Source organism: Alexandromys fortis, unplaced genomic scaffold (genome assembly GCF_014885135.2).
Source record: "Alexandromys fortis isolate MF-2015 unplaced genomic scaffold, M_Fortis_MF-2015_v1.1 scaffold_344, whole genome shotgun sequence".
Taxonomy (NCBI): domain Eukaryota; kingdom Metazoa; phylum Chordata; class Mammalia; order Rodentia; family Cricetidae; genus Alexandromys; species Alexandromys fortis.
In genome coordinates this window covers 95,529-120,814 of record NW_026068226.1, presented here as the reverse complement: position 1 = coordinate 120,814, position 25,286 = coordinate 95,529, and the positions used below count along the sequence as shown (strand labels likewise).

General features: G+C 52.1%; 2 protein-coding genes and 1 pseudogene across 5 annotated transcripts in view; 2 read left to right on the top strand and 1 right to left on the bottom strand.

Moving 5' to 3' along the window:
• Window positions 1-252: 252 nt before the first annotated feature.
• On the top strand, window positions 253-12,223 carry Znf865 (zinc finger protein 865). 3 transcript variants are annotated; one of them, XM_050130726.1, is made up of 2 exons: window positions 253-438; window positions 8,022-12,223. In XM_050130726.1, the coding sequence occupies exon 2, from the start codon at window positions 8,049-8,051 to the stop codon at window positions 11,226-11,228; it is 3,180 nt and encodes a 1,059-aa protein (XP_049986683.1). In that variant the 5' UTR covers window positions 253-438; window positions 8,022-8,048; the 3' UTR covers window positions 11,229-12,223. The 3 variants fall into 3 exon arrangements, with proteins under 3 accessions (XP_049986683.1, XP_049986685.1, XP_049986684.1); XM_050130728.1 differs by lacking the exon at window positions 253-438 and adding an exon at window positions 462-1,506; XM_050130727.1 differs by lacking the exon at window positions 253-438 and adding an exon at window positions 1,514-7,593.
• Window positions 12,224-13,106: 883 nt separating this feature from the next.
• The window catches only part of Znf784 (zinc finger protein 784), a 19,865-nt gene continuing 7,685 nt past the window's right edge, over window positions 13,107-25,286 (bottom strand). Inside the window, exons 1-2 of one of the 2 annotated variants that reach the window (XM_050130740.1) lie at window positions 17,635-17,838; window positions 13,136-15,957 (exon numbers count right to left, since the gene is read on the bottom strand). In XM_050130740.1, coding sequence (XP_049986697.1) covers window positions 15,070-15,957; window positions 17,635-17,712 — 966 coding nt within the window. In that variant the 5' untranslated portion in view covers window positions 17,713-17,838 and the 3' untranslated portion in view covers window positions 13,136-15,069. Of the gene's footprint in view, window positions 15,958-17,634; window positions 17,839-25,286 lie in introns of those variants that run through there. The other variant, XM_050130739.1, reaches the window with a different exon arrangement.
• Window positions 18,032-25,072, top strand: LOC126493677 (thymosin beta-10-like; annotated as a pseudogene).

Here is a 25,286-nt window from a genome sequence, read left to right as displayed (position 1 = left end):
GCAAAAGGAATCGAACCAACCTAAAACAAGACGTTCGGAAATGGGCGGGACCCAGCCTAGGGGGCGGAGCTCAAGCGTGAGACCCGAGCCCCAGGGTGTGTCCTAGCCGGATGCCTAGAGTCCGTGGGTGGTGTGAGCGCAGGCGCAGCAGGCTCCGTTCGCCCACCGGAAGCGGCCTAAGCTGTCGGCCCCCCCCCCCCCCCCCCGTGTCGTGAGACACTGTGCCGGCGTAATTTCCCTTCCCCGTTCCCCGGCCGCCCCCCTCCACGCCGGCGCTTTGGGGGAACCTGCGCGACTTCCGCTTCCGGGCAGGAGGCGCGGGGCTGGTGAGGAGTGGGGGGGAAGGGGCGGCACTTCCGGTTGGGCCCTCGGGTCTCCCCGGAGCGGCGGCACCTCCTCCGCCTCCTCAGCCTCCTCCCGGCGGAGACCCCAGCGCCGGTGAGTGACGGGGTGCGCGGCCCGGGGACCCGGGTTCCTCGGGGGCGGGGGGCCTCTTCCTGGCCTGCCGCAATCCCCAGGACGCACCCCCCCCGAACGTCAGTGCTTCACTGCCGGGCCCGAGGCAGGGGATCCCCAATCACTAGTCCCCCACAAGATCACTCCAGATATATCCCCATAGACGCCCCCCCCTCACTGTGGGCTGGCTACCAACGCGTTTTCATTCGTAACGAACCTCTCAAGAGCCAGGGCCCCCCACGGATCCTTTCCCTACAGCCTCGTCAGCTTCCTCCACGAGACCCTCCCCATGCCATCAGCATTGCTATGCTTGCAGGGCAGCTGCCCATGAGCCCTCGGTCCCTATCTCCTGTACGATCGCCTCCAGGGGGTGTTGCATTAGTACTTTGTGACCAGAGTTGCCCCCCACCATGTCTGACCACACACAACCCATCCCCAATGCCTTCTTTGTGGGTGCAAAAATATTTTCTATTCTGGCCTATGCCAAGATTGCTTTTTAAAAATCCCTTCCTGCAACCCCATCAAAAAGACCCTTCAGTGGCACAGCTCCATCCAGAGTCCTTTCCCCCATTAGGGAGAGACATCTGCCTGCTTAGCATCAGGTTCTCATGAAACACTCCCGCCCCACTTCCCTCCCTCCCCTCATCCTGGCCTCTGCTTTCCCAGAACAATGCAAGTTAGCAGAGAATGTTCCTCTATGGAGCATCAGCAGCTCTCATCCCCATCTTTAGCCAAGTCTCGTGACAGTGTCCCAAACTTCCTAGGAAAGACCCTGGCGCTGTTTACGTCCTTTCCCATATGTTCTTTCTCGTTACTGAATGAGCCCCACCGTTCTAGGCCCACGCCATGCAGTTGTGGAGGGGAGAGGCGCAGCTAACCCTCATTTTCCAGGGGTTTGCAGCCTAGTTGAGAGGCAGATCAGAAACAAACAGTGTGCTCTTTGGGTTTTCTGAGAGTCTGGTGAGCTATGCCCGGAGGTGAATGCTGAAACAGAAGATTTAATCGTGCCATTCAAAGATCTGGGGGAACAGCTGGTGCAGAATTCTGGAGGTAACAGTGATGTGTGGAAGAGCAGCAGTGAGCTTGAAGCAGAAGTGAAGGAGAGAAGGCTTGATCCCAAAGAGCCTGGGGATAAATTGCCTGGCTTTTGTCTGCTCTACCAAGCTCCTAAGATTCTTCCTGCATCCACTTGTTTCTTATTGACCCATAAACACTTTCAACACCCGTTTAATGAGCATCTACTTCCTACAGAGAATAAAATGGGCAAAGATTCCTGTCCACATAGAGCGGCTATGCTAGTTGAGAAGGTGGACATTAGAAATCAAGCTACCTGGGGTTGGGGGACATAGTTCAATCAGTAAAGTGTTTGATCCTGAATTCAGAGTCTCAGCACTTACATTAAAGAAAAAAAATGGGCATAGTGGCACATGTCTCTAATCCTGGCACTGGGGAAGTGGATGAGGAGATTCCTGGGGCTCACTGGCTAACTCCAGATTTAATGAAAGACTGTCTCAAAGAAGGAGAGGAGAGCAGTTGAGCAGGCCAAGCAACATTGGCCTGGGCCTCCATACCCTCACATGTAAACATAAACCACACACAAAATAAAAATAAACATGTGGACAGAGTTTCATCTCTTGGGGATGCTCTTATTCCATCTTGCTCCTCAGGAACAGACAGTTTGGTCCTAGACTGCTGTGGCTGCCGCGGGGCTGCTCTGACAGCGCCTCACCTTGCAGGCTGTGGATTTGACTAGACTTGAGTCTTTTCTCACCCTGTGTGCCTGGCCTTGTTCCTTCGCTTCTTCAGTAATTTATCAAGCCACCAGTGAGATGGCTCGGGGGTAAAAGCTCTTGCTCCCAAGCCTGCTGACCTGAGTTCAGTTCCCACAGCCCGCATGTGGAAGGGGAGAACTGACTCCTGTAAGTTGTCCTCTGACCTACACATCTGCACACACAAGAAATAAATGTAACACTTTTGTTTTTGTTTTTATTTAATTATTAGCAAGCTAGGTACTGAGGACAGAGTTCAGAGCAAAGCATTTAAAAATCTTGTTTCTGGGGCTGTGGAGATGGCTTAGTGGTTAAGCCACTTGCCATAAAAGCATAAGGATCAGAGTTCAGATTCCCAGAACCCATCTGAATGCCAGTGAGTTGGGAGATCCACCTGTAATTTCAGTCTCTGAAGGCAGAAATAGGACCTCCAGAGCAGTCTGGATAACCAGACTGGCCATATCTGTGAGCTCTGAGTTTGACTGAGTGGAAGAGAGATGGAGGATCATTCCTAGCATCCGGTCTCTACGTGCACACGTGTGCCTGCACATGTGAAAATGGAAAAAGAAAATCTTGGCATCAGAGAGTGATCCCAGTAAAAACACAGTCAGGAAAGCAGAACGTGGGGTGCATTCAATGCTGGTGATATGGAGGGAAATGAAGCTAGCTGGGTAGTGTAGGTCTGGGGGACAGGTGGCACTGACCGCTCAGAGCCTCCATTGAAAAGACAATTGAACAGAGACAGGAAGGAGATGAGGAGAGTGCGGGGGAGTTAATTTTGCCTGCAAAAGCAACAGTCCTGAAACACAGGCCCCAGAGCAGAAATGGAGCCAGCGCAGTGGAAGAACAGCTGCAAGCTTGTGGGGGCCTGTGTTGGTCATGGAAGGACTTTGGGAAGGCAGGGTCTCGAGGTTTTCTGCAAGAAGGGCCTGGCCTGGCCTTCATCCTCCCAGCTAAGCAGGATAGCAATACTTCTGAGAGTGCTGGGAATTTTTTTTAATTATTTTTTTATTTTCCGTGCATTGGTGTTTTTGCTTGCATTTGTCTCTGTGTGAAGGTGCTGGAACTCCTGGAGCGGCAGTTGTAGTTGTGAGCTTCTGTGTGGGTGATGGGAACTGAACCCAGGTCCTCTGAAGAGCAGCCAGTGCTCTTAACCACTGAGCTGTTGGGAATCTTGAATGGGACACACTGTGTGAAGCAGAGAGCCCCATACTCTAGAGTTAAGTGAATGCCAGTGGCTGGTCTGGAGTCGGGCAGACTGAGAGGCGTGACTAGGAGGCAGGAGGCAGGGAGAGGATGGAGCGGGTCACAGCTCCAATGTGCAGCTGCAGGGGCCCCATTTCTGTTTTGGAAAGTAAAATACTGACAGGGAAGAGTGGAGTGTGGAACCCCACCACTTTCCTTCAACCCCACTCATCTCAGTGAACCCCCAGCTCTTCCTTAGTGATTTTTGGAGGGGGTAGGGTTTTTTTTTTTTTTTTTTTTTTTTTTTTTTTTTTTTTTTTTTTTTTTTTGAGACAGGGTCTCTGTGTATCCCTGGCTGTCCTGGAACTCACTGTGTATCCCAGGCTGGCCTTGAACTGAGAGGTCAGCCTGCCTCTGCCTCCTGAGTGCCGGGAGTAAAGGTGTGTGCCACCACTGCCCAGCTGTGCCTCAGTGTTTCTGAGTCTACCCGTCCTTTCTTATTGTTTTGAGGAGAACTTGGAAGAGACAAATAACATGTGACTTGTTAATATTTTCCCCCTGTGTGTGGCATGGTACATGTGTATACTTATATAGGGGCCAGAGGTTGACGTGTGTGTCTTCCCCGATTCTGCTCTGCTTTATTGAAGCAAGGGCTCCCACTGGATCTGAAGCACTCAAGTTGGGCTAGTGTAGTTAACCTGCTTGCCATGGAGATCTCTCATCTCTGCCGGTTTTTTTTTTTTTTAGTTTATTTTTATTTCATGTGCATTGGTGTTTTGCCTGCATGTAGGTGTCAGATCCCCTGAAACAGGAGTCACAGACATGTGAGCTGCCATGTGGGTGCAAGGAATTGAACCTGGGTCCTCTGGAAGAGCAGCCAGTGCTCCTAACCACTGAGCCATCTCCCCAGCCCTATCTCTACCTTCTTTTTTTAAAAAATATTTATTTATTTATTTATTATGTATACAATATTCTGTCTGTGTGTATGCCTGCAGGCCACAAGAGGGCACCAGACCCCATTACAGATGGTTGTGAGCCACACCATGTGGTTGCTAGGAATTGAACTCAGGACCTTTGGAAGAGCAGGCAATGCTCTTAACCTCTGAGCCATCTCTCCAGCCCCCTCTACCTTCTTCTTAAGTACTGGATAACAGAGAACTGTTTTGCCCACCTGACTTACTTTTCTGTGGGTTATGGGGATGCAAATTCTGGTCTTCAGTCTTGCATACCAAGTGCTCTATCCACTGAACCATCTCCTCACCCCTGTTAAAACTTGCTGTATTTATGTGGAACTCCGTTTGGTGTGTGGAGTGGGGCAGTCTCTTCCATTATAATTGTATAAACTTTTCCTTGGCACACGGCACCTCAGGAAAGGGGCAGTTTGGGACTGGAGAGATGGATCCACACTAGGAGTGCCTGCTATTCTCATAGAACCCAACACCTACATGGTGGCTCTCAACCCCCTGGAGCCCAAATCCAGGGGATCTGACATTCTTTTCTGACTTCCACTCAGTCACATAGGCAGTGCACAGACAGATGTGCCTGGAGAAAATAAAAAAATATTATTAAAACGGAGCAATTGAAGACTTATGTCATGCTTACTCAGTAAATACTTACTGAACCATCTTTCTAGTCTCTTATTATTTGGCAAATATTTATTAATATAGATGTCTACTGCAATAAATTTCCCTTTGAGCACTGTATTACCTATCTCTCTTCAGTGTTGGTATGGGTTTTTTTCTTTTTTTCTTTTTATTGCCTGAGACAGAGTGCTAAATAGCCCAGGTTGGCCTTGAACATGCTATGCAGCTGAGGCTAATCTTGAACTCCTGGTCTTCCTACTTCCTCAAGTGCTGCTGAGATTATGAGCATGTGCCACAGCACCTGGCTGTGACTTCATTTTCAGTCATTGCAACGCATTCTCTGATTCTCTTCATCTCTACATAGCAACAGATATTTGTTAAGTATCTGTAGCTTGTCCACATCTGCACTGTGGTAGGTGCTAGGGCATAGTGGCAAAGAAAGCAGGCTACTTTAGTCCTTGCTCCCGTAGTGGAGAGGTCAGACAGTAATAGTGCATGGCAAAGTAATCTGTTGATGGCACTAGCTGTGGTGAAAAGAATAGAGCTGGGTTATGGTCTAGCGGAGACAGTGTGAGGATAGAAACCTGAATAGGATGTGTGGGGGGGAGGGTATCATTGACTGCTGGGGAAGGATGTCCTGAGGCAGACAAAGAATCCATGGGGTTTGTTGCTTTTTGAGCCGGTCTCCTGTATCCCAGGCTGGCCTCGAACTCACTACATAGGCAAGGCTAGCCTTGAATCCTCCCTCAGGTTCACAGAAGCTGGGGTTATAGAGCTGCACAACCATGCCTGGCAGAATCTATTGAATAGTAATCCCCCACACCACCTCATATAAATAGCCCAGAAAGCACCCCTAAAGGAGACTCCTGTTGCCATAATTCTACCCTGCACCTCCTTCCACTTGCAGGGTGCAGCTCCTGGGAAAGCCTCTCCCATAGGGGATGGCATCTCTGGCTGTCACACCAGCTGCTCTACTGCACACTTGCTCTGGGGACCTCGAGGACTCACTAGATCCTTGGTGCTTCAGTGCGTTGAGTGGAGAGAGAAGCGACTCCATATGAGTTGTAACAAGGATCTTGTGAGTTAAGAAGTGGAAGAGCTTAGCTCAGGCCAGTCTGTGTGAGACACCCCGGCTACAGCAGCTGTCACTAAGGTCCCCGCCCCCTTCCGTAGCACTCTGAATTGGTCTCTGCCTCCCGCATCCTTCCACTGTGTGTCTTCCTCCTTGCTGGCGGCATCCCGCACTTAAGCTCTGTGTGCAGTCTTCTGGTTGCCATGCCTTTGCTTCTCCTGAATGCTTCTCCTGGAGCTTAGACTGAATGGAAGGGCTGTAAAGGGCACGGGTGTTGACTCTTGTTCAAGAACACTCAGAGCTGGATACTAAAAATATCTATTTCTGTGTAGAGGTGGGGTGGAGACACCTTTTACCTGTGTGTGCCAAGAGCCAGCCAGGCAGACTAAATAAAGGTCCTGGGCCTTGGAGGGACATCCTGTCCCCTGCGGCTCCTTAGGTTTTGAGTATAGTATGATTAGAAAGATGAGGGCTGGGCCAGAACTGCCGAACTATAGGGGCAAGGGATGATGGGCAAAAATGGGCCTTTCTCCCAGCGACTCTTCAGAAGCTCAGTAGGGCTGCTGTGTGTGTGAACACAGGAGTGAACTCCAGAAGCTGAGGTTCCAGTGAGGAGAGAAGACAGACAGCAGGAGTGGAAAACAGACAGAAAAAGTTGTACAAAAAGTGCCTGCCTGCCTGTTGGGAGGAGCTAAGAGAAACTGTAATCCAAGGACCAGGGTCGGTGTGCCCAGGTGTGTGATGTCATCATTTATGGCATCCAGCCCTAGGGGTGGAATGCACACTACTGATAATGTTGCATTTCACCCTCAGCTCCCCATGTAGAAGTTCAGGCCCCGTTTTAAATGTGGAGAAAGCATGGACCTAGCAAAGATCAGATCAGAACCCAGGTCTATGCAGGCACTCTTGCCGTAACTACCTTGACCTAGGCTAGTGGATTTTTCTTTCTGCCTTGCAATCAAAGAATATTCCCTCTCCCCCAGTATTGAGCTCTTACCCAGTTTTCTTGGCTTCCCTTTTTCTACTACTGGAATAGATACTATCAATTCATGGAAGGCATTACCATATACTGAGTGTTTACAAGGCGCCAGGAGGGGCCTTCCACATGCTAATGTTAAACTGTTGGATCTTCACAACAGCCCAGTGCTTGATAGCTCCTGCTGCCCTAGACCTTCTCCTTCCTCCCCGCCTCCCTCCCCTACCACAAGATTACCTCAAACTTGGAGCAATCTCAGCCTCCTGAGTGTTTGGTTTGCCCTTAGTCACAATGGTTGTGGAGGCAGAGGTTCTGTCATTTGCCTGTGGTCACACAGCTAGAAAGGGGGGGGGGGTGGCCCATGCCTTTAATTCCAACACTTGAATCTCTCAGTTTGAGGCCAGCCTGGTCTGCAGAGTGAGTTCCAGGACAGCCAGAGCTACTCAGAGAAACCCTGTCTTGGGGGGGAAAAAAAGAAAAGAAAAGAAAGGGACTGGACTTAGGTTTGAAGTTGTCATTTTGGTTCCTGAAGCCCCTGTCTTAACTACTTAGGTGGGTGCTATTTTTATCCTCATTTTATAGTGGCAAACCTGGGAAGATCAAGACCAGAGGAAAGTATGTGGAGGGAGTGGAGGAATCTCAATGTAGAGCAGGAGAGGGTTTTAAACCCCCCCTCCCCCCTCCCCATCCCCCTCCATCACCAAGGTCCTGGGAGAATTAGTTTTGGGGGAGAAAGCAAGTGCATAGAGAAGACAGTCTGAGGGTGGATAGGGAGATGCGTGAAGATCCAGGAAAAGATGGGGGTAAGGTTGGGAGGAGGCTAGGAATGACCCTGGACTCACACAGGTAAGAGGGAAACTTGTATGGGCAGATTGTCAGGTGATCTAAGAGATTGGCGCTGGTGCAGGAGCATGGACGTAGTTCCCTTTGCCTGCTACTCACGGGCTCCCCTTGCTCAGTCCCCATCCTCTTCTTCACAGGGTCTCCCTTCTCTCCACCGGCCAGAGATGGAGGCAAACCAGGCAGGCAGCGGTGCCGGGGGTGGCGGGAGCAGCGGCATCGGGGGAGAGGACGGGGTCCACTTCCAGAGTTACCCCTTTGACTTCTTGGAATTCCTCAACCACCAGCGCTTTGAGCCCATGGAACTGTACGGGGAGCATGCCAAAGCAGTGGCGGCCCTGCCCTGCACCCCGGGGCCCCCGCCCCAGCCCCCGCCCCAGCCTCCTCCGCCTCAGTATGACTACCCACCCCAGTCCACTTTCAAACCCAAGGCGGAGGCTCCTTCCTCATCCTCCTCGTCATCATCTTCCTCCTCATCTTCATCTTCTTCATCTTCTTCATCCTCTTCTCAAGCCAAGAAGCTGGATCCGTCATTGCCGCCCACCTTCGGGGCGCCACCCCCTCCGCTCTTTGATGCTGCCTTCCCTGCCCCGCAATGGGGAATTGTTGACCTCTCTGGGCACCAGCACCTGTTCGGAAACCTGAAACGAGGAGGGCCCACACCTGGGCCTGGGGTGGCATCAGGTCTTGGCACTCCCACCGGGACCCCTGGGCCACTTCCCACACCCACGCAGACCCCACCTGGGCCCACAGTCGGGGCGGCCTGCGACCCAACCAAGGACGATAAGGGCTACTTCCGAAGGCTAAAGTACCTGATGGAGCGTCGCTTCCCATGCGGTGTGTGCCAGAAGTCCTTCAAACAGTCCTCACATCTGGTCCAGCACATGCTGGTGCACTCTGGGGAGCGACCATACGAATGCGGCGTCTGTGGCCGCACCTACAACCACGTATCCAGTCTCATACGCCACCGACGCTGCCACAAGGATGTGCCACCAACTGCTGGGGGTCCGCCGCAGCCTGGGACACCGCTTCCTTCGCTGGGCCTCCCGGTACCCACTTCCAGTGCCACAGCCACCTCCGCTCCTGCTGCAATGTCCTCCGGCCCCTCAGCTACACCTGCAGCACCTGCCACCTCCACGGATGGGAATGCCACCCCCGCTGCCGCTGCCGCAGCTGGGGTGGCCTTGCCTCCCCCCACCACTACTGGCGGGGAGGGCCCATTTGCCTGCCCCCTCTGCTGGAAGGTCTTCAAGAAGCCCAGCCACCTCCACCAGCACCAGATCATCCACACGGGTGAGAAGCCCTTCTCCTGCACCGTGTGCAGCAAAAGCTTCAACCGGAGGGAGAGCCTCAAACGGCATGTGAAAACGCACTCGGCCGACCTGCTGCGCCTGCCCTGTGGCATCTGTGGTAAGGCCTTCCGCGATGCCTCCTACCTCCTCAAGCACCAGGCGGCTCATGCAGGGGCCGGGGCCCCGCGGCCGGTCTACCCTTGCGACCTGTGCGGGAAGACCTACTCAGCGCCCCAGAGCCTGTTGCGGCACAAGGCTGCCCACGCGCCACCTGTGGCCACCGAACCGGCCAAGGATGGGGCGACCCCAGTCCCGCAACCACCTCCCACCTTCCCCCCGGGCCCTTACCTCCTGCCGGCGGACCCGACCACCACCGACGAGAAAGCCACAGCTGCTGCAGCGGCGGTGGTGTATGGGGCGGTGCCTGTGCCACTTCTCGGCACGCATCCGCTGCTGCTCGGTGGTGCCGGGAACGGCGGCGCTGGTGGCGCGGGCACGGGCGTCCCAGGCAAGACGTTTTGCTGCGGCATCTGCGGGCGGGCGTTCGGGCGCCGCGAGACCCTGAAGCGCCACGAGCGCATCCATACCGGCGAGAAGCCCCACCAGTGCCCAGTGTGCGGGAAGCGCTTCCGCGAGTCCTTCCACCTGAGCAAGCACCATGTGGTGCACACCCGGGAACGGCCCTACAAGTGCGAGCTGTGCGGCAAGGTCTTCGGCTACCCGCAGAGCCTCACGCGTCATCGCCAGGTGCACCGGCTCCAGCTGCCCTGCGCCCTGGCCGGAGCCACAGGCCTCACCGGGGGCCAGGGGACCACGGGGGCCTGTGGACCGGGGGCTGCAGGTGCTTCGGGCGGGCCCGCCGACGGCCTGAGCTACGCCTGCTCGGACTGTGGGGAGCATTTCCCGGATCTCTTTCACGTCATGAGCCACAAAGAAGCCCACATGTCAGAGAAGCCTTACGGCTGTGACTCCTGCGGCAAGACCTTCGGCTTCATCGAGAATCTCATGTGGCACAAGCTGGTCCACCAGGCTGCCCCGGAACGTCTTCTGCCGCCAACTCCCAGTGGTCCCCAGTCCACTGATAGTTCTAGCGGCGGCACCGACGCATCCAGCGTGCTGGACAACGGACTGGCCGGAGAGGTGGGGGCGGCGGTGGCAGCGCTGGCCGGAGTGTCTGGGGGCAGCGAGGATTCGGGTGGGACGACTGTAACCGGAGGGGGTGGCGGGGCCACTTCAGGCGCTGAGCGCTTCAGCTGTGCCACGTGCGGCCAAAGCTTCAAGCATTTCCTGGGTCTGGTGACTCACAAGTATGTGCACCTGGTGCGCCGGACCCTGGGTTGTGGCCTCTGCGGCCAGAGCTTTGCCGGCGCTTACGACCTGCTCCTGCACCGCCGAAGCCACCGACAGAAGCGGGGCTTCCGCTGCCCGGTGTGCGGAAAGCGCTTCTGGGAGGCGGCCCTGCTGATGCGCCACCAGCGCTGTCATACAGAGCAGCGGCCCTACCGGTGCGGCGTGTGCGGCAGAGGCTTCCTGCGTTCCTGGTACCTGCGGCAGCACCGAGTAGTGCACACGGGCGAGCGCGCCTTCAAGTGCGGAGTGTGCGCCAAGCGCTTTGCGCAGTCCTCCAGCCTGGCCGAGCATCGGCGACTACACGCCGTGGCCCGGCCTCAGCGCTGTGGCGCCTGCGGCAAGACCTTCCGCTACCGCTCTAACCTGCTGGAGCACCAGCGGCTGCACCTGGGCGAGCGCGCCTACCGTTGCGAGCACTGCGGCAAGGGCTTCTTCTACCTGAGCTCGGTGTTGCGCCACCAGCGTGCCCACGAGCCCCCGCGGCCCGAGCTGCGTTGTCCCGCCTGTCTCAAGGCCTTTAAGGATCCTGGCTACTTCCGGAAGCACCTGGCTGCCCATCAGGGAGGTAGGCCCTTCCGCTGCTCCTCCTGCGGTGAGGGCTTTGCCAACACCTATGGTCTGAAGAAACATCGCCTGGTGCACAAGGCTGAGGGTCTTGGGGGGCCCGGAACAGGGGGAAGCGCCTTGCCCGGGAAGGATCCCTGACCAGGGAATTTCAATGCACTACTCCAATCAGATGTTCCCTTCTGGACTCCCCCCCCCCCCCCCCCCCCCCCCCCCCCCCCCCCCTCCTCCTCCTCTCTCCTTCCTGGGGCTGCTGGTCTGACTCTCCCCACCCCTCCTTATTGTTACCCATTCTAAAGAACTACAGATGGTCTAGCTTCCTTCCGACCCCATGCCCTGCCCTATAAACTGAAGGTTAAATTGCTACAATGCCAGGCCATTTTGGCCCTTCCTTCTTCGTCCGTCAGACACTGAACTTGATCCTCCGTCCAGCCTTCTTTTGTAAACCTCATCTGCTACCCAGCCGCGTTTTGGCTCCCGTGAACTCCGCGGTGAAGATGGGCCTGAATTACCCGCGGCCTCTACTTCCTTTGGGATCTGGCTGGACAGTGGACTATGAACAGAGTTGAGGAGGCACAGGTTGGGGGTCTGGGTGCTCTTGGGTTGGGGGGAGGGGGGAACAGACGCGGCTTGTACAGAGCAGAGAACAATAAATCGTATCAACAGGGCCGCTGGGGTCTGTCCTTGCTGTTCCTGGGGGATTGTGATAACTGGATGGACACACAGCACCTCTGTCGTGTTTCACCTGGGTTGAGTGAGGATTTGCCATGTCCCCGGCGTTAGCCTACGAACTGGGCAAGTGGCGAGAGTGAGACAGGTAAGTCCATCTCCCGGGAACCGATTTGAGATTCCGAGACTCCTCTTCAGGATGTTTTCAGCCACCATGACCGGAAGTCTGTCTGCCAAGTCCTGGCCTGGGTACTAGGGAAACATGAATTGAGTGGACATGACATTCACACTTCAGTAGCTGGGAGAGCACGCCTGTGGAATTCACCACTGCCTGCAGACTTTCTGGAGACAGGATCTCATGGATTCTAGGCTGGCCATGGACTTGCTTTGGAGGTAAGGATAGCCTTGATTTTTGTTTTGTTTTGGAGACAGGGTGGGTCTCTCTCTGTAATTCTTGGCTGTTCCAGAACTCTATAGACCAGACTGGCCTTGAACTCACAGAATCCACCTGCCTTAACCTCCCTGGTACTGACATTAAAGGTGTGCACCACCACAGCTGGCTAATCTGGAACTTTCTTTTTGTAGTTAGTTTTTTTTAACTTAAAGAAATTTTATGTATGGTTATTTTGCCTTCATGTAGGTTTGTGCACCACTTGATGCCTGGTGCCCCTGGAGGGGAAAGAGGCCTTTGGATCATCTGGCCCTAGAGTAACAGATGGTTGTGAGACACGATGTGTGTGCTGCGATTGAAACTCTGGTCCTCTGAAGGAGCAGTTAGTCCCCTTAACTGTTGAGCCATTCCTTCAGTCCCAAATTTGTAATTTTATTTTTTTAAAGATTTATTTATCTATTATACATACAGTATTCTGCCTGCATGTATGCCTGCAGGCCAGAAGAGGGCACTAGATCTCATTCTAGATGGTTGTGAGCCACCATGTGGTGGCTGGGAATTGAACTCAGGACTTCTGGAAGAGCAGCCATTTCTCCAGCCTTGGAATTTTATTTTTATTCTCAGTTTCATACATATATGTATATGTGTACACACACATACAACTTTGGTTCTGTCTATAAAGCCCTCAGGATGCTCATCCCTCTCACCCTCCTGCTGAACTCTTCCTTTCCAGCAGGCTCTTCTACTTCCATGTCCTTTATTCTCTTGGTGCCCCATTGTGTTTAGTCAGGGTTGCTTGCATAAATGGATTGGGCAGTTGATTTACCTGAGCAAGGGCAGCTTACCAACAACTACATCACTGGACTACAACCCCTCTTCCCTGGGCAACCATTAACTACCTACCTACAGCTTCTCGGAGAGGAGTGGGGCTTTAAGAGCCTCTTCCTCATGACTACAAACTTCTGATCCCTCTGCTTCCACTTCTGGAGTGCTGGGAAGATGGGCATGTGCTGTTATGCCTGGTTTCTGTGGTGCTGGCAATTGAACCCAGGATATCATGCATGCTAGGCAAGCACCCTAGCTACACCCTAGCCCACACACTACATCCTCTTCTGATGGAGTGTGCAAATTCCATTAGCATCCAGTTCCCCTGCTTCTTTTGAATCTGAACACCGAGCCTGAGTGTCAGTTGCTATATTTCCCCTCCCCTTGAATCTGGCCACTTACCCATACTGCTGATGTGTTGGTGGTCCCTTCCCATAGCAATCGGGAGTTTCTGTTTAGTGGCAAGGATCCATGTGAGAAAGTGGAGAAGGCAGGACCTGACGCGCACTGCTTTAGTCATTCAGACATGAGGGCGTTGATGAACATATGATGGATGGAAAGAAGTACCCGGACCCCAAGGGTGCTTAACTGCCCAATGTGGGAGACTGATCAGAAACAAGGTGAGGGAAGGTGGCTTAAGGAACCCTGTAAGTCTCTGGCTTCAGCTGAGGAGCTAGTGAGACAGATGGGAAGCAGGGTCCTCTCTTTAGAGGGAATGGTGAGTTGTATTATGCTTCATCTGAGAGTCACCTCTTGGGGATGCTGGATGAACAAGGACTGAGATAGCAACACATCTTCTCCATGAGAAAATCAAGGCCTCTGCTGAGTAAAAGCATCAACCTCCAACATCCCTTCAGTTCACAAAACTACAATACAGCCACACAGTCAAAGCCTAGTCCCTCCCCATTCCAGATATAAGAAAACAGAGGCTTTGGGCTGTGGTGGCGCATGCCTTTAATCCCAGCACTCAGGAGACAGAGGCAGGTGGATCTCTGTGAGTTCAAGGCCAGCTTGGTCTACAAGAGCTAGTTCCAGAACAGGCTCCAAAGCTACATAGAAACTGTCTCGGAAAGAAAAAAAAAAGAAAAGAAAACAGAGGCATAGTGAGACCCTGATCTCCCAACTACCCAGAGAACTGGAATACAAGACTGACAGAAGCATTTCGGAAAGTCTTTTAATAGGAACAGACTCGAAGGCCCCACTCCCACCCCAAATTCCAGCTCCCAAGTCCTTTCAGCCCTTTTCCACAGTGTTTCCTCTTACTCTTTACACCCAGGACCAGCCCACCAGGTTGTCAGCAGCAGCCAACCCTTCTTCTGAATTGCCCAGAACTAAGCAGGAAGCTGTTTACTTCACAGTGGAGGAAAACAGAGAAATCTGAAACTTGTCTGTAGACACGGGAGACACAGGCTCTAAGCCTAAAGCTTAAGGGAATACCGGGTGATTGCTTGCTTGCTTGCAGTGTGTGCTCTCAGATGCTTCCAGAAGAGTCTAGTGGCTAAGGAAAGTCCACTCTGGGGTGAGATGGTGAGTGAGCAGAACGTAGAGTTCATCTCTATGGGCAGGCTCATCCTAGAGATTTATTTATGGACACCCAACTGTGGTTTAGGTACTCTCTGGTTTTAAGGGAGAAGGCATCCCAGCATCCCTTTAGAGATGACCTGTGGGCATCTTCTGCCTAGGGAGGGTAGGCAACCCAGTTGAGGTAGGTAAGAGATTTCATATTAGTCCACCTTAGGGCAACTCCTGCATGGTCCAGAGGCTGTTCAGGATTGGACCAGGGTGGTGGTTGTGGATTATTAAGTCTTGCTTTGCAGCCTGGGCTGGTCTAGACCTCACAATCCTCCTGCCTCAGCCTCTAGAATACTGGACTTAGAAGAATGGGCCATGCTCAGTTCTCTGTGTTTTTACATTCAGCTGGGCATCTACAGAACTGCAGGTACCTCTTTCCTGAGTCTCAAGTGTAGCGTGGGTTTCTGGGAGGCCAGAACCTGGTTCCTTCTCAGCTCTCCAATCTCAGCTGCTCATTATTTCTCCTTGGCTTTTGCTTCTATTTGTCCACCCACTTCCCCTATAATAGGCTTCCTACTCCCCAGCCTACTGGTCAACCTCCACTTTCACCTCCACAGGCTCTCTGCACCCTTCTTCAGTAGTGTTCTCTGTCCCGTGCTTATTCCCTGAATCCTGGACCACCCAAGATGGTCCCAGTTGACCTCCAGACTCTCCCACCCCAGGCCCTGGCCCGTGGAAGTGGGTGCGTTGGTGTTTGCGAAAATTTGAGGAGTTATTGAAAGTGCGCGCACAGAGCGTGCAGCGGAAAGGGCGCTCGCCAGTGTGGATGCGGGCGTGGCCGCTCAGCACAGAGGACTGTGTGAAGCCCTTGCCACAGACAGCGCAGTGGTAGGGCCTCTCCCCCGTGTGCACACGCTCATGATCTCGCATGTCTGAGGAGCGGCGGAAGGGCTTGGTACAGAACCTGCAAGCGAAAGGTTTGCCTACTGCAGCCCCTGCAGCTGCCGCAGCCTTCACCACCTCCGACCTCTCCTGGGCCATCCCTGGGTTCGGCTGTCCAGTTGATGCTGCCGGTGGAAGCCTTCGAGAGGTGCCTGCTTCCACCCCGTGACGGTGCTGGTGCCGCAGCAGAGGTGCCAAGGTCTTAAAAGCTCGTGGGCAGCGGTAAGGCCGCTCTCCCGTATGCAAGCTGTAGTGGGCACGCAGGCTAGCAGGACCTGGACAGCGGTGGCCACACACGTGACAACGGCTTGGGTCCCCACCCTGTCCAACCCCTTCCACGCCTGCCAGGTGGCCGTGTTCGTGAAACAGCAGCTCTGAGACCAGATGGAAGGCAGCGGGACACAGGGCACAGTGAAAAGATCCGGGCTCTGGGGGCTCAGGTACCAATGTAGTATCTGTAACTTTTACCACCTGGATCTCGATGAGGTCACTTGGGGGTGTGGCAGAGCGGCCACCATCAGGCACCAGGACCTGGAGAGCAGAAGAAGAAACGGGAGGCTGTGGATCCTTCTCAGAGAACATTCTTCAATGTGCTTCCACTTAAACCACTTGCTCAGGCCGGCGAAATGGCTCAGCGCGTAGACACTTGCCAAATCTAACAAACTGAGTAGGATCCCTGGAACCCGCAGGGTAGAAATCAGAACTGACTCTCCTAAATTGCCCTTTGACCTCCACATGCCTGTGCCATGGCACACATGCACACCCTTTCCTCAAATATATAAATTAAATTAAAACTTTTAAATAAAATATTTGCTCCTCTGTAGTCCACTGGATCCTTATTTTTTATGACTTATTATTTACTTATTTTGAGGCAGGAGTTTCACTATTAGCCTTAGCCGAACGGGGACTTGTTGTGTACACCAGGCTGGTCTAGAACTCAGAGACACTGCCTGCCTCTGTCTTCCCAAGTGCTGAGATTAAAGGCGTGTACCACCAGGCCTGAGTTTTTCTTTTTATGTGTATGTGTGAGTGCCTTCATGTGTGTATGTTCATCACATGTGTGCTGTGCCTGTGGAGTCCAGAGTGAGGGTCAGATCCCCCAGAAGTGGAGTTACAGATGGTCATGAGCCTCCAAATGGATGCTGGGAAGTGAACCTCTAAAAGAGCAGCCAGTGCTCTTCACTGCTGAGCCATCTCTCCAGCCCCGGCTATTGGTTTCTCGACCCTGTTATCCATGATCCAGAATTCTTGCTGTATTCGGTTGGCATTTCCTTTTCCTGCCAAAATATACCACAAATACAGACGTGCCTCTCCTCTATACTAATTAAAAGCCTCATCATTTCTTGCCCTTGCAACTGAAAAAAAAATACCACTCAAAGGGAATCCCCGTTCCTATTACTGCTCATTACCTCCCTCTCTAGAGCACCTGAACAGACTTTGGAAAATGTAAGCCCTCCAACTGCATTAAAAGCCCCGTGTCGTCCCTATAATGTCCAGCACGGTCTGGATCCTGCTTATCTCCCTGACTGCAGTGTAAATATAACCCGTCATCCAGCTGACTTCTGCCATCTAAATTTAGCTCGCCCCGTGCCCCACCCTATCAGTTTACTTTTTATTCCCCTTATGGAACATATCACAATAAATTCTGTTCATTGCCACTCCTCACGAGTCCTCACGAGACTGCGAGCTGCAAGAGGACGCAATCTCTGTCCGTTTTGGTCCCCTGGAACTCGGTCAATATTGGTTGAACGAATCAATATTCTGAGTTACTCTTCAGTCACGAGTGAGAGGTTCCAAAGTCACCCGGAACACCCATTTCTCCTCCAGAATCTTCCCTTAGGCACTCGTAAGGCAGACCTTTTATTATCACACGGCATCCCAACACGGTGCCCGGATTATAACGCCCCTTTGAGGTCACCTTCCCATCCAACCACTATAATTTCCCTGAGGGTCCGCTCCTCTTAAGACTCCACCCCTCGCTGTGCAAACCAACTCCCTAGTCCTCTCTCAGGCCCTAACCCTGCCAACGCGCAACCTGTCTTCAGGCCCCGCCTCAACCAGGCCTCGCTCCTCATCCCCCATAGGCTTCTCCCCAAGCCCCGCCCCCAGAATGTTACCATACTCCGCCCAGTCCTCTTAGGCCCCGCCCCCTGTCCTGCGCCCTCTTTCGCCGTGAACTCCCGGCCCAGACCCCTTCGTCTCCCGCACCAGGTCCGACGGCTCCGGGGATGGCGACTCCCGGGTCGGTGAGCTCGGAATCGGGGGGTCCGGGTGCGCGGCGGCCATCTTGTAGCTAAACCCTGTCCCCGAGGCCAATGATCGCTCCGCGTGGGGCGGGGCCGGGCTGGCGGCGCTGCGCAAGCGCACGGCAGGGCGGCGAAGGGCGGGGCCGTAGTCTTCATTACCTGTCAATCCTCCACGAGGACAGACTGAACTTGTAGCTGGGAGGTCGACCAGATCCTGGAGACGAATTCCGACGTCGTCCCCCTCCCTTTTAAAAATGATTGTTTGTGCAGGTTCTCACTGTCTAGCCCGTTCTGCCCTCGAACTCTCTATGTAGACCAATCTGGCCTCGAACTCAGAGATCCGCTCGCCTCTGAGCCACTATGCTCGGCCCTACCAGTCCCTTTTTAAAACTAACTCCGGTCAGGCACGAAGTTTGCTTATCTGAACCTCAAGGCACGGAAGCAGCTTTGATTTATGCTTCAGAAAACGTTTCTAAGGTTAGCTTCAATTCATGTGCAGGAGACAAAGCGGTGCAGTTTATGGACGAAGGTTTTGCAAAAGTCTAGGTCAAAGACTTAGCAGCAGTTCAGGAACTTCCAGAAGGAAGAAAAGCCCCGGGCGCTGCTGTGATGAGAAGAAAAGAGGTCAAAAGGTTTTCAGCAACACCAAGGACAGGGCTTTTCTGAGGGTTCAATTCAGTCTGGGGCTTGGCTTTCTCACTTTGGATAAGTCAGGACATTTTTGTGGCCAACTCCCTACTCCTTGTTTCCCTCCTATTGACCAGACCACCTTGAGAGCTGACCTCAGATTCACTACGCAGTCTAAGCTGGCCTTGAACTCTATTTTTAAAGATTAAATTTAAAAAAAAAAAACCTAGGTATTGGGTGCTCTGCCTGCATGTATGTCTGGGTACCACATGTTAGCAGTGTCCATGGAGGCCGGAGAGGGTGTTGTAGCCTCTTGAAGTTACAGATGGTTGCTAGCTGTCCTGTGGCTGTTGGGAACTGAACTTGGGCAACTAATGCTTGGCTGCTGTTATCTCTCCAGCCCTAGCCTTGAACCCTTAATCTTTCTTCCCACGCCCACCTCCAGTCTTCTGTTTTCTGTAGAGACCTCTAGAAGTGGAAACAGAAGAGAAGTGGGATCAGTGCACCACCACTACTTTAAGAACATTTTTAAGTAGTTGGGGATGGAGAGATGGCTCAGTGGATGAGTGCTTCCTGCTGCTGTAGAGGACCCAGGCTCAGTTCCCAGCATCCACACTGGGTAGCTCACAACCACCTGCAGCTCCAGCTCCAAGGAGGGAAATCAGATGTCCTCGGCTAGTGCTCCAGGTACAGCACACACGAGCAGCAGCAGCAGCAGCACACAGACCCAATTAAAATAAAGCAGAGCATAGCAGTGCATGCCTTCAATTCCATCACAGGAGGCAGAAGCAGGTGTAATCTCTTTGAGTTCCAGGCGCAGTGAGACCCCATCTTAAAAAATAAACCAGAGCCGGGCGGTGGTGGCGCACGCCTTTGATCCTACACTCGGGGAGGGGGCAGAGGCAGGCGGATCGCTGTGAGTTTGAGGCCAGCCTGGTCTACAAGAGCTAGTTCCAGGACAGGAACCAAAAGCTACGGAGAAACCCTGTCTTGAAAAAAAAAAAAAACCAAGTAAAGAAGGTCCCTTGTGGTTTCACCTTGACACCCATCTAACACGTGGCTCTCCAGCCTTGGATTAGCCCCGAAGGTCAGGAATTCTCCACCTCCGGTCCTTTTTCCACAACACAGGTAACTGTTCACTGAGGAAGCAGTCTCATTTCTAAATGAAGACATTTAAAAAAAATAACATTTGTTTTTGTTTGTATGTGTATATGTGTGTGATTTGTGTGTTTGCATGTGCCATGGCATTCTTGTGGAAGTCAGAGGCCAACTTGCAGAAGTCAGTTCTCCTTTTCCATCATGTGGGCCTCTGGTCAAATTGAGGCTGGGGCTCAAACAGGTTGTTGGACTTGGTGGCAAGACTGTTTATCCATGAGCTGTCTCTCCAGCCCGATCCTTAAGTCTCTGAATCTGCATCTCACAATCTGTGAAAATGGTGGGAACATTTTAATGTTTTGAGCTTTGTCGCCCCCATAAGGCCTAGGAGAAAGTTCCTTTATGAGGAAGCTACATGACAATCAGCTTGGGGCTGTCCTAGTGCGCTTCCTAGGGCCGTGAGAAAGACCGCACGACCCAGAGCAGCTTAGGGAAGAACGGCTTTGTCTTACAGTCCGCCATGGAGAGAGTCACGGCAGACTCATGCAGGAACTGAGGCAAGGGCCATGGAGGAGCGCTGCCTACAGACTTGCTTCCCATTGCTTCTTCAGTTTGCTTTTTTATACATCCCAGGGCATTTTGCCCAGGTCTGGCACCACTCACAGTGGCCTGAGGCCTCCCCCCGCCGCCCCAAATGTCCCACAAACTTGCCTACTGGCCAATCTACGGGAGACTTTTTTTTTCTATTGAGGTCCCCTTTCCCAGAATACTTTAGCTTGTGAAGTTGATGAACAAACAGAAGAATAGCTGGGTAGTGGTGGCGCACACCTTTAACATCAGCCCTCGGGAGGCAGAAGTTGGCAGATCTCTGAGTTCAAGGCCAGGCTACAGAATAAGTTTCAGGATATCCAGGGCTACATAGAGAAACCCTATCTCAAAAAACCAACAATGGCAAACAGTCCCTCACCCCCACGTGGATGTGTCACACGGTTCAGAAGCGCCAGAGAGCTGACTTAGTGGCATGTTCTAGTGCTTCAGGGAAGAGCGAATACGTTGGTTGCCATTGGCGTGGAGCTGGATTAGCAGTCACGGTTCTGGGAATCCTCCCTAGGTGCCCTAGGTGTCCCATGTCGGCCTGGGAGGTAGCGAAGCCGAGGCAGCACAGCTCCATTGAATGACTGACCCCAACTGAGGGGTGTGCTGGAAGCCCGCAGGCGTCGGGAAGGAGCGGGGTGCGTGGCCTTGCAGAGGGAATTCTAATTAATCCTGTCTCTCCTTTCAATCTCTGAACTCCAAAGTTCTGCTGAGCCTGTCCCCGGCTCTGCGGAGGCCAAGGCCACCTCTTCTTCTGTCCTCCTGTGGTTTCTGTCTCCTCTGCCCTCCTCATCACTGATGGGAGTGGTATCGCCTACGTGGATATAGTGGAGGAGCCTCTTAGTCCTCTGGTCCCTGGGCCTGAGCTGGTGAGGATGTCCTTTGTCCAGGGGCTATGAGGACCCTCAAGAGTTGCCCGTGCCCGAGACCTACAGAGCAGGACACTGGAGCCCAGGGGCCAACGTGGGTGCTGCTGCCAGTGGAAAGTCCCTCGGGTTCCAGCAGACGAGAAGGGCATGGCTTCATACAGAGCTTCTGACCTCAGCCCTAGCTCACACTTGTTGTCTGCGGTCCTGGTGATAGCGGAAGCTCCGCAGTTGTCGTCCCGTGCTCAGGTCAACAGGGCCTGATGATGGACGGGAAAACTGAGTTCCTGCTGGGTGACATAAATCCAAGCGACTCAGGCAAGTGAGATGGCTTAGCTGGCCAAAGTGCTCCCTGCCTGCTGTCCTGTATTTGATCTTTGGGACAAACTATGGGAGGAGAAAACTAACTCCTACAAGTTGTCCTCTGACTTCCACACATGTGCCATGACATGTACACACACCTGTGCACACACAGGCGAATTATAAAAATTCAAAGGCTTTCTTATAGTCGTATTATGTGCATTTGTGTCTGCTTGCATGCATGTTTGTGCCCTGTGTGTGTGCGGTGTCCCTGGAAGCAAGAGGAAGTGTCAGATCTTTTGAACCAGAGTTCTGAGCCACCACATGGATGCTGGAAATTAAGCCAGAGTCCTCTGGAAGAGCAATCAGGGATTTTACAGCTGAACCATCTCTCCAACCCAGACAATAAAATATTTTCTATAAAGAGCCTGGCAGTGGTGACGCACACCTTTAATTCCAGCACTGGGAAGGTAGAGGCAGATGGATCTCTGTGAGATGGGGCCAGCCTGGTCTACAAGAGCTAGTTCCAGGACAGCTGGGGCTACACAGAGAAACCCTGTCTTGAAAAACAAGCAAGCAAACAAACAAAAAGCCTATGGTAGAAACAAATCCTATGTGCACACAATAGAAGATGTTCACAACAAGCCTGTGAGGCTAACATACTCAGTGTTGAGAAACTGAGCTTCCTCCCTCTAAACTCTGAAAGCAAAGGCTCGCACTCAATATACCGCTCTGCACAAAGGCTTGCCTAGATAGAGCGACGCGGCAGGAAAAGGGATACAGGTCTCTTGCTACAGCAGCGTGAGTAGGAGCACCTGGAGCGTGAGCTCCGCAGGAGATGCCAAGCTCTGCTTTAACCCTAGGTAATGCTGGAGGAAAATGGCAGACAAGTCTGACATGGGGGACATTGCCAGCTTTGATAAGGCCAAGCTGAAAAAACCAAGATGCAGAAGAATGCCCTGTCAACCAAAGAGACCACTGAATGGGAAGAGAGGAGTGAAATTTCCTCAAAGCCTAGACTGGAGGATTTCTCCACCCCACCCGTTCATCTCCAAGACCCCTCGGTGGAGGAAGAACCACACCAGCCACAAGCTGCACTATGAACTCCAACACTCTACACCGATGCCACCGGCCCACGGGGCTCTGAAGGGGGGCCATGCCACTAATTGGATTGCAAGTTTCACCGATTAGCCATAGGAAATAGGAAATTATTTGTATGACTGATGAAATTACTATACACCTTGTAGCAAAAAAGGATATAAACAGCAAAGAAACCAAATTGCCCCTTCTTACAGGTATCATGATTCTACACGCAAAAGACCCTATGGTCCCCACCAGTAAGACATAGGAAAAAGTTCCATTCACAATAGCTTAAAAAAGAAACGTATCCAAACTCTTGAGTTAACCTAACCAAGGAGGTGAGAGACCTCTCCAATAAAAACTTTTATTATATATTATTTTGATTTTTCAAGATAGGGTTTCACTGTTTAGTTCTGGCTGTCTTGGAACTTGCTTTGTAGACCAGGCTGGCCTCGAACTCACAGAGATCTGCCTACCAACACCTTCCCAGTGCTGGAATTAAAGGCATGACCACCACTGCCCAGTTTACAATGAAAACTTTTAAGACATTGAAAAAACAACAAGAAGAAGACAGTAGTGATTAGATGATGGGCAGACAGACATTCTGTGTGCCTGTTCTGAGAGAATCAATACTGTGGGAATGGCTGTAATTACCAAAAGTAATCTACAGACCCAGTGCAGTCTGCACTTGTCCCCACCCGTCTTTGTATTTTATGTGGCTCAAAGCCTACAAGGGATCTGTGAACCTGGGTCCAGAGCACTACCTAGAGTTAAAGCAGATGACCTCGGGCTCAGACAGCTTAAGGCACAGACTCCAGGAAAGTTGTGTGTCTGTGTATTGAAAATCATCTTGACCCTTATTAGAAAATTTGATGAACTCAGCAAACATGGGGATGACTTGTCTTGCTGTGGTCTGGTACGTAGAACCTAAATGATGGCTTGCTTGAAAATGGCGTGACTCTGGCTAGGAGGCAGAGGATCCCTCTTGCTATTGCTTTGCATGAGGAGCCAAGCAAATCCAAGGTCTGGGCAGGTGGGCAGGAGATGGTTTGCACAGTTGGAGTACAGGGTGTGGGGTGAAGATGGAGACGTGGCTGTACCTTTCTTGTGAACGGTCTCAAATTTCACACTGAAGAACTTGGACATAGGCCAGTGGTGTCCCTGAAAGGGTTTTGTTTTTAAATCACACACACACACACACACACACACACACACACACACACACACACACACACACGAGTGTATGCCACCTGTGTTCATGTGCTCTTAGAGCCCAGTTCCCCTGAGCTAGAGTTACAGGTGTTAGTGAGCCACTTTATGTGGCTCACTCAGGACCTCTGGAAGAGCATGGTGTGCTCCTCACTGCTAAGCCATCCTTCCATCCCGGACAAGGCTTTAGATGTGCAAATGTAACATTCAATTTCAGTACAATAGAATACAGTCACTGGAGGCTGGAGTGCTATACTAAGGAGAAGGCTGATATTGGATATTGGGGTCCAGGTGAGAAGTGACCAGAATGGAGGCTCTAAAAACAGAGTGGAGGGCTGGGCACGCCTTTAATCTCAGCACTCAGGAGGCAGAGGCAGGCATATCTTTGAGAGTTGAGGCCAGCCTGGTCTACATTGTGAGTTCCAAGACAGCCAGACCCTGTCTTAAAAAACCAAACCAGATGCAACGAAATCCACTACCCCCCCCAAAAAAAAAAAACCAATGGAACATGTCAGGGCATGGATCTGATGGAAGAAGAAGCCTATTTGTGTGGCTTTTGGGGTGGGGGGGAGGAGGACATTGAAGGGTTTAGATTTATGCTGATTTCTGGTGAGACTGATGTAGGAATTTAGCAGAATCATTGTATCTGGGGTAGACTTAAGAATGAGCAACTGGGGGGCTGGAGAGATGGCTCAGTGGTTAAGAGCATTGCCTGCTCTTCCAAAGGTCCCGAGTTCAATTCCCAGCAACCACATGGTGGCTCACAACCATCTGTAAAGAAGTCGGGCGCCTTCTTCTGGCCTTCAGGCATACACACAGACAGAATATTGTATACATAATAAACAAATAAATATTTAAAAAAAAGAATGAGCAACTGGGGCTGGAGAGATAGCTCAGCGGTTAAGAGCATTGCCTGCTCTTCCAAAGGTCCTGAGTTCAATTCCCAGCAACCACATGGTGGCTCACAACCATCTGTAATGGGGTCTGGTGCTCTCTTCTGGTCTGCAGGCATACACACAGAAAGAACATTGTATACATAATAAGTAAATAAATATTAAAAAAAAGAACGAGAAACTGTCTTCTAGAAGTACTTTGACCTTGAAGAATCCTCGCTGAAAACAGTCACTGTTTTGCTGAAGGGGCATTGCAGCAATTTCATGACTGGTCAAAAGGCACCTCAGGCATGCACACCCGAGGCTCTTGCATTACTGTGTGTCACAAACAATGTAAAATAAAAGATTGGAGCCACGGAGGCTCATGATGCTGTCCTCTAGGGAGCCATGTAAATCAGACCTGGGACTGGTATGAGGGGACACTTTGTGGAACTTTCAAATAAGCCTTTGTACGTCTGCTCAGGGCTCAGTCCATCAGAGAGGCTGGGCTTTCCTGCTACACGTAGGCCTTAAAGTTTTATCTTGGAGTGCCTTTTCTTCAACCACCCTGCGCTACATGGTGCACCCCGACAACAACCCCCTAACTCCAGTTCTAGGAGCCCCGATGCCCTCTTCTGACCTCCAAGGGCACCAAGCACACACATGGTGCATATACATATGTGCAGGTAAAACACTCATACACATAAAAAAAGAATTAAATGTTATCTTAGGCTACTTAGCAAATCTGAAGTTAAGCTAGGCTACTTGAGGTTCTGTCTCAAAAAGAAAAAGCAGCCGGGCAGTGGTGGCGCACACCTTTAATCCCAGCACTCGGGAGGCAGAGGCAGGCGGATCTCTGTGAGTTCGAGACCAACCTGGTCTACAAGAGCTAGCTCCAGGACGACAGGCTCCAAAACCACAGAGAAACCCTGTCTCGAAAAAACCAAAAAAAAAAAAAAAAAAAAAAAAAA

What these genes read in the sequence shown, in the direction of transcription:
- Znf865 (XM_050130726.1), top strand. Translation starts at nt 8,049, where the DNA reads ATGGAGGCAAACCAGGCAGGCAGCGGTGCCGGGGGTGGCGGGAGCAGC.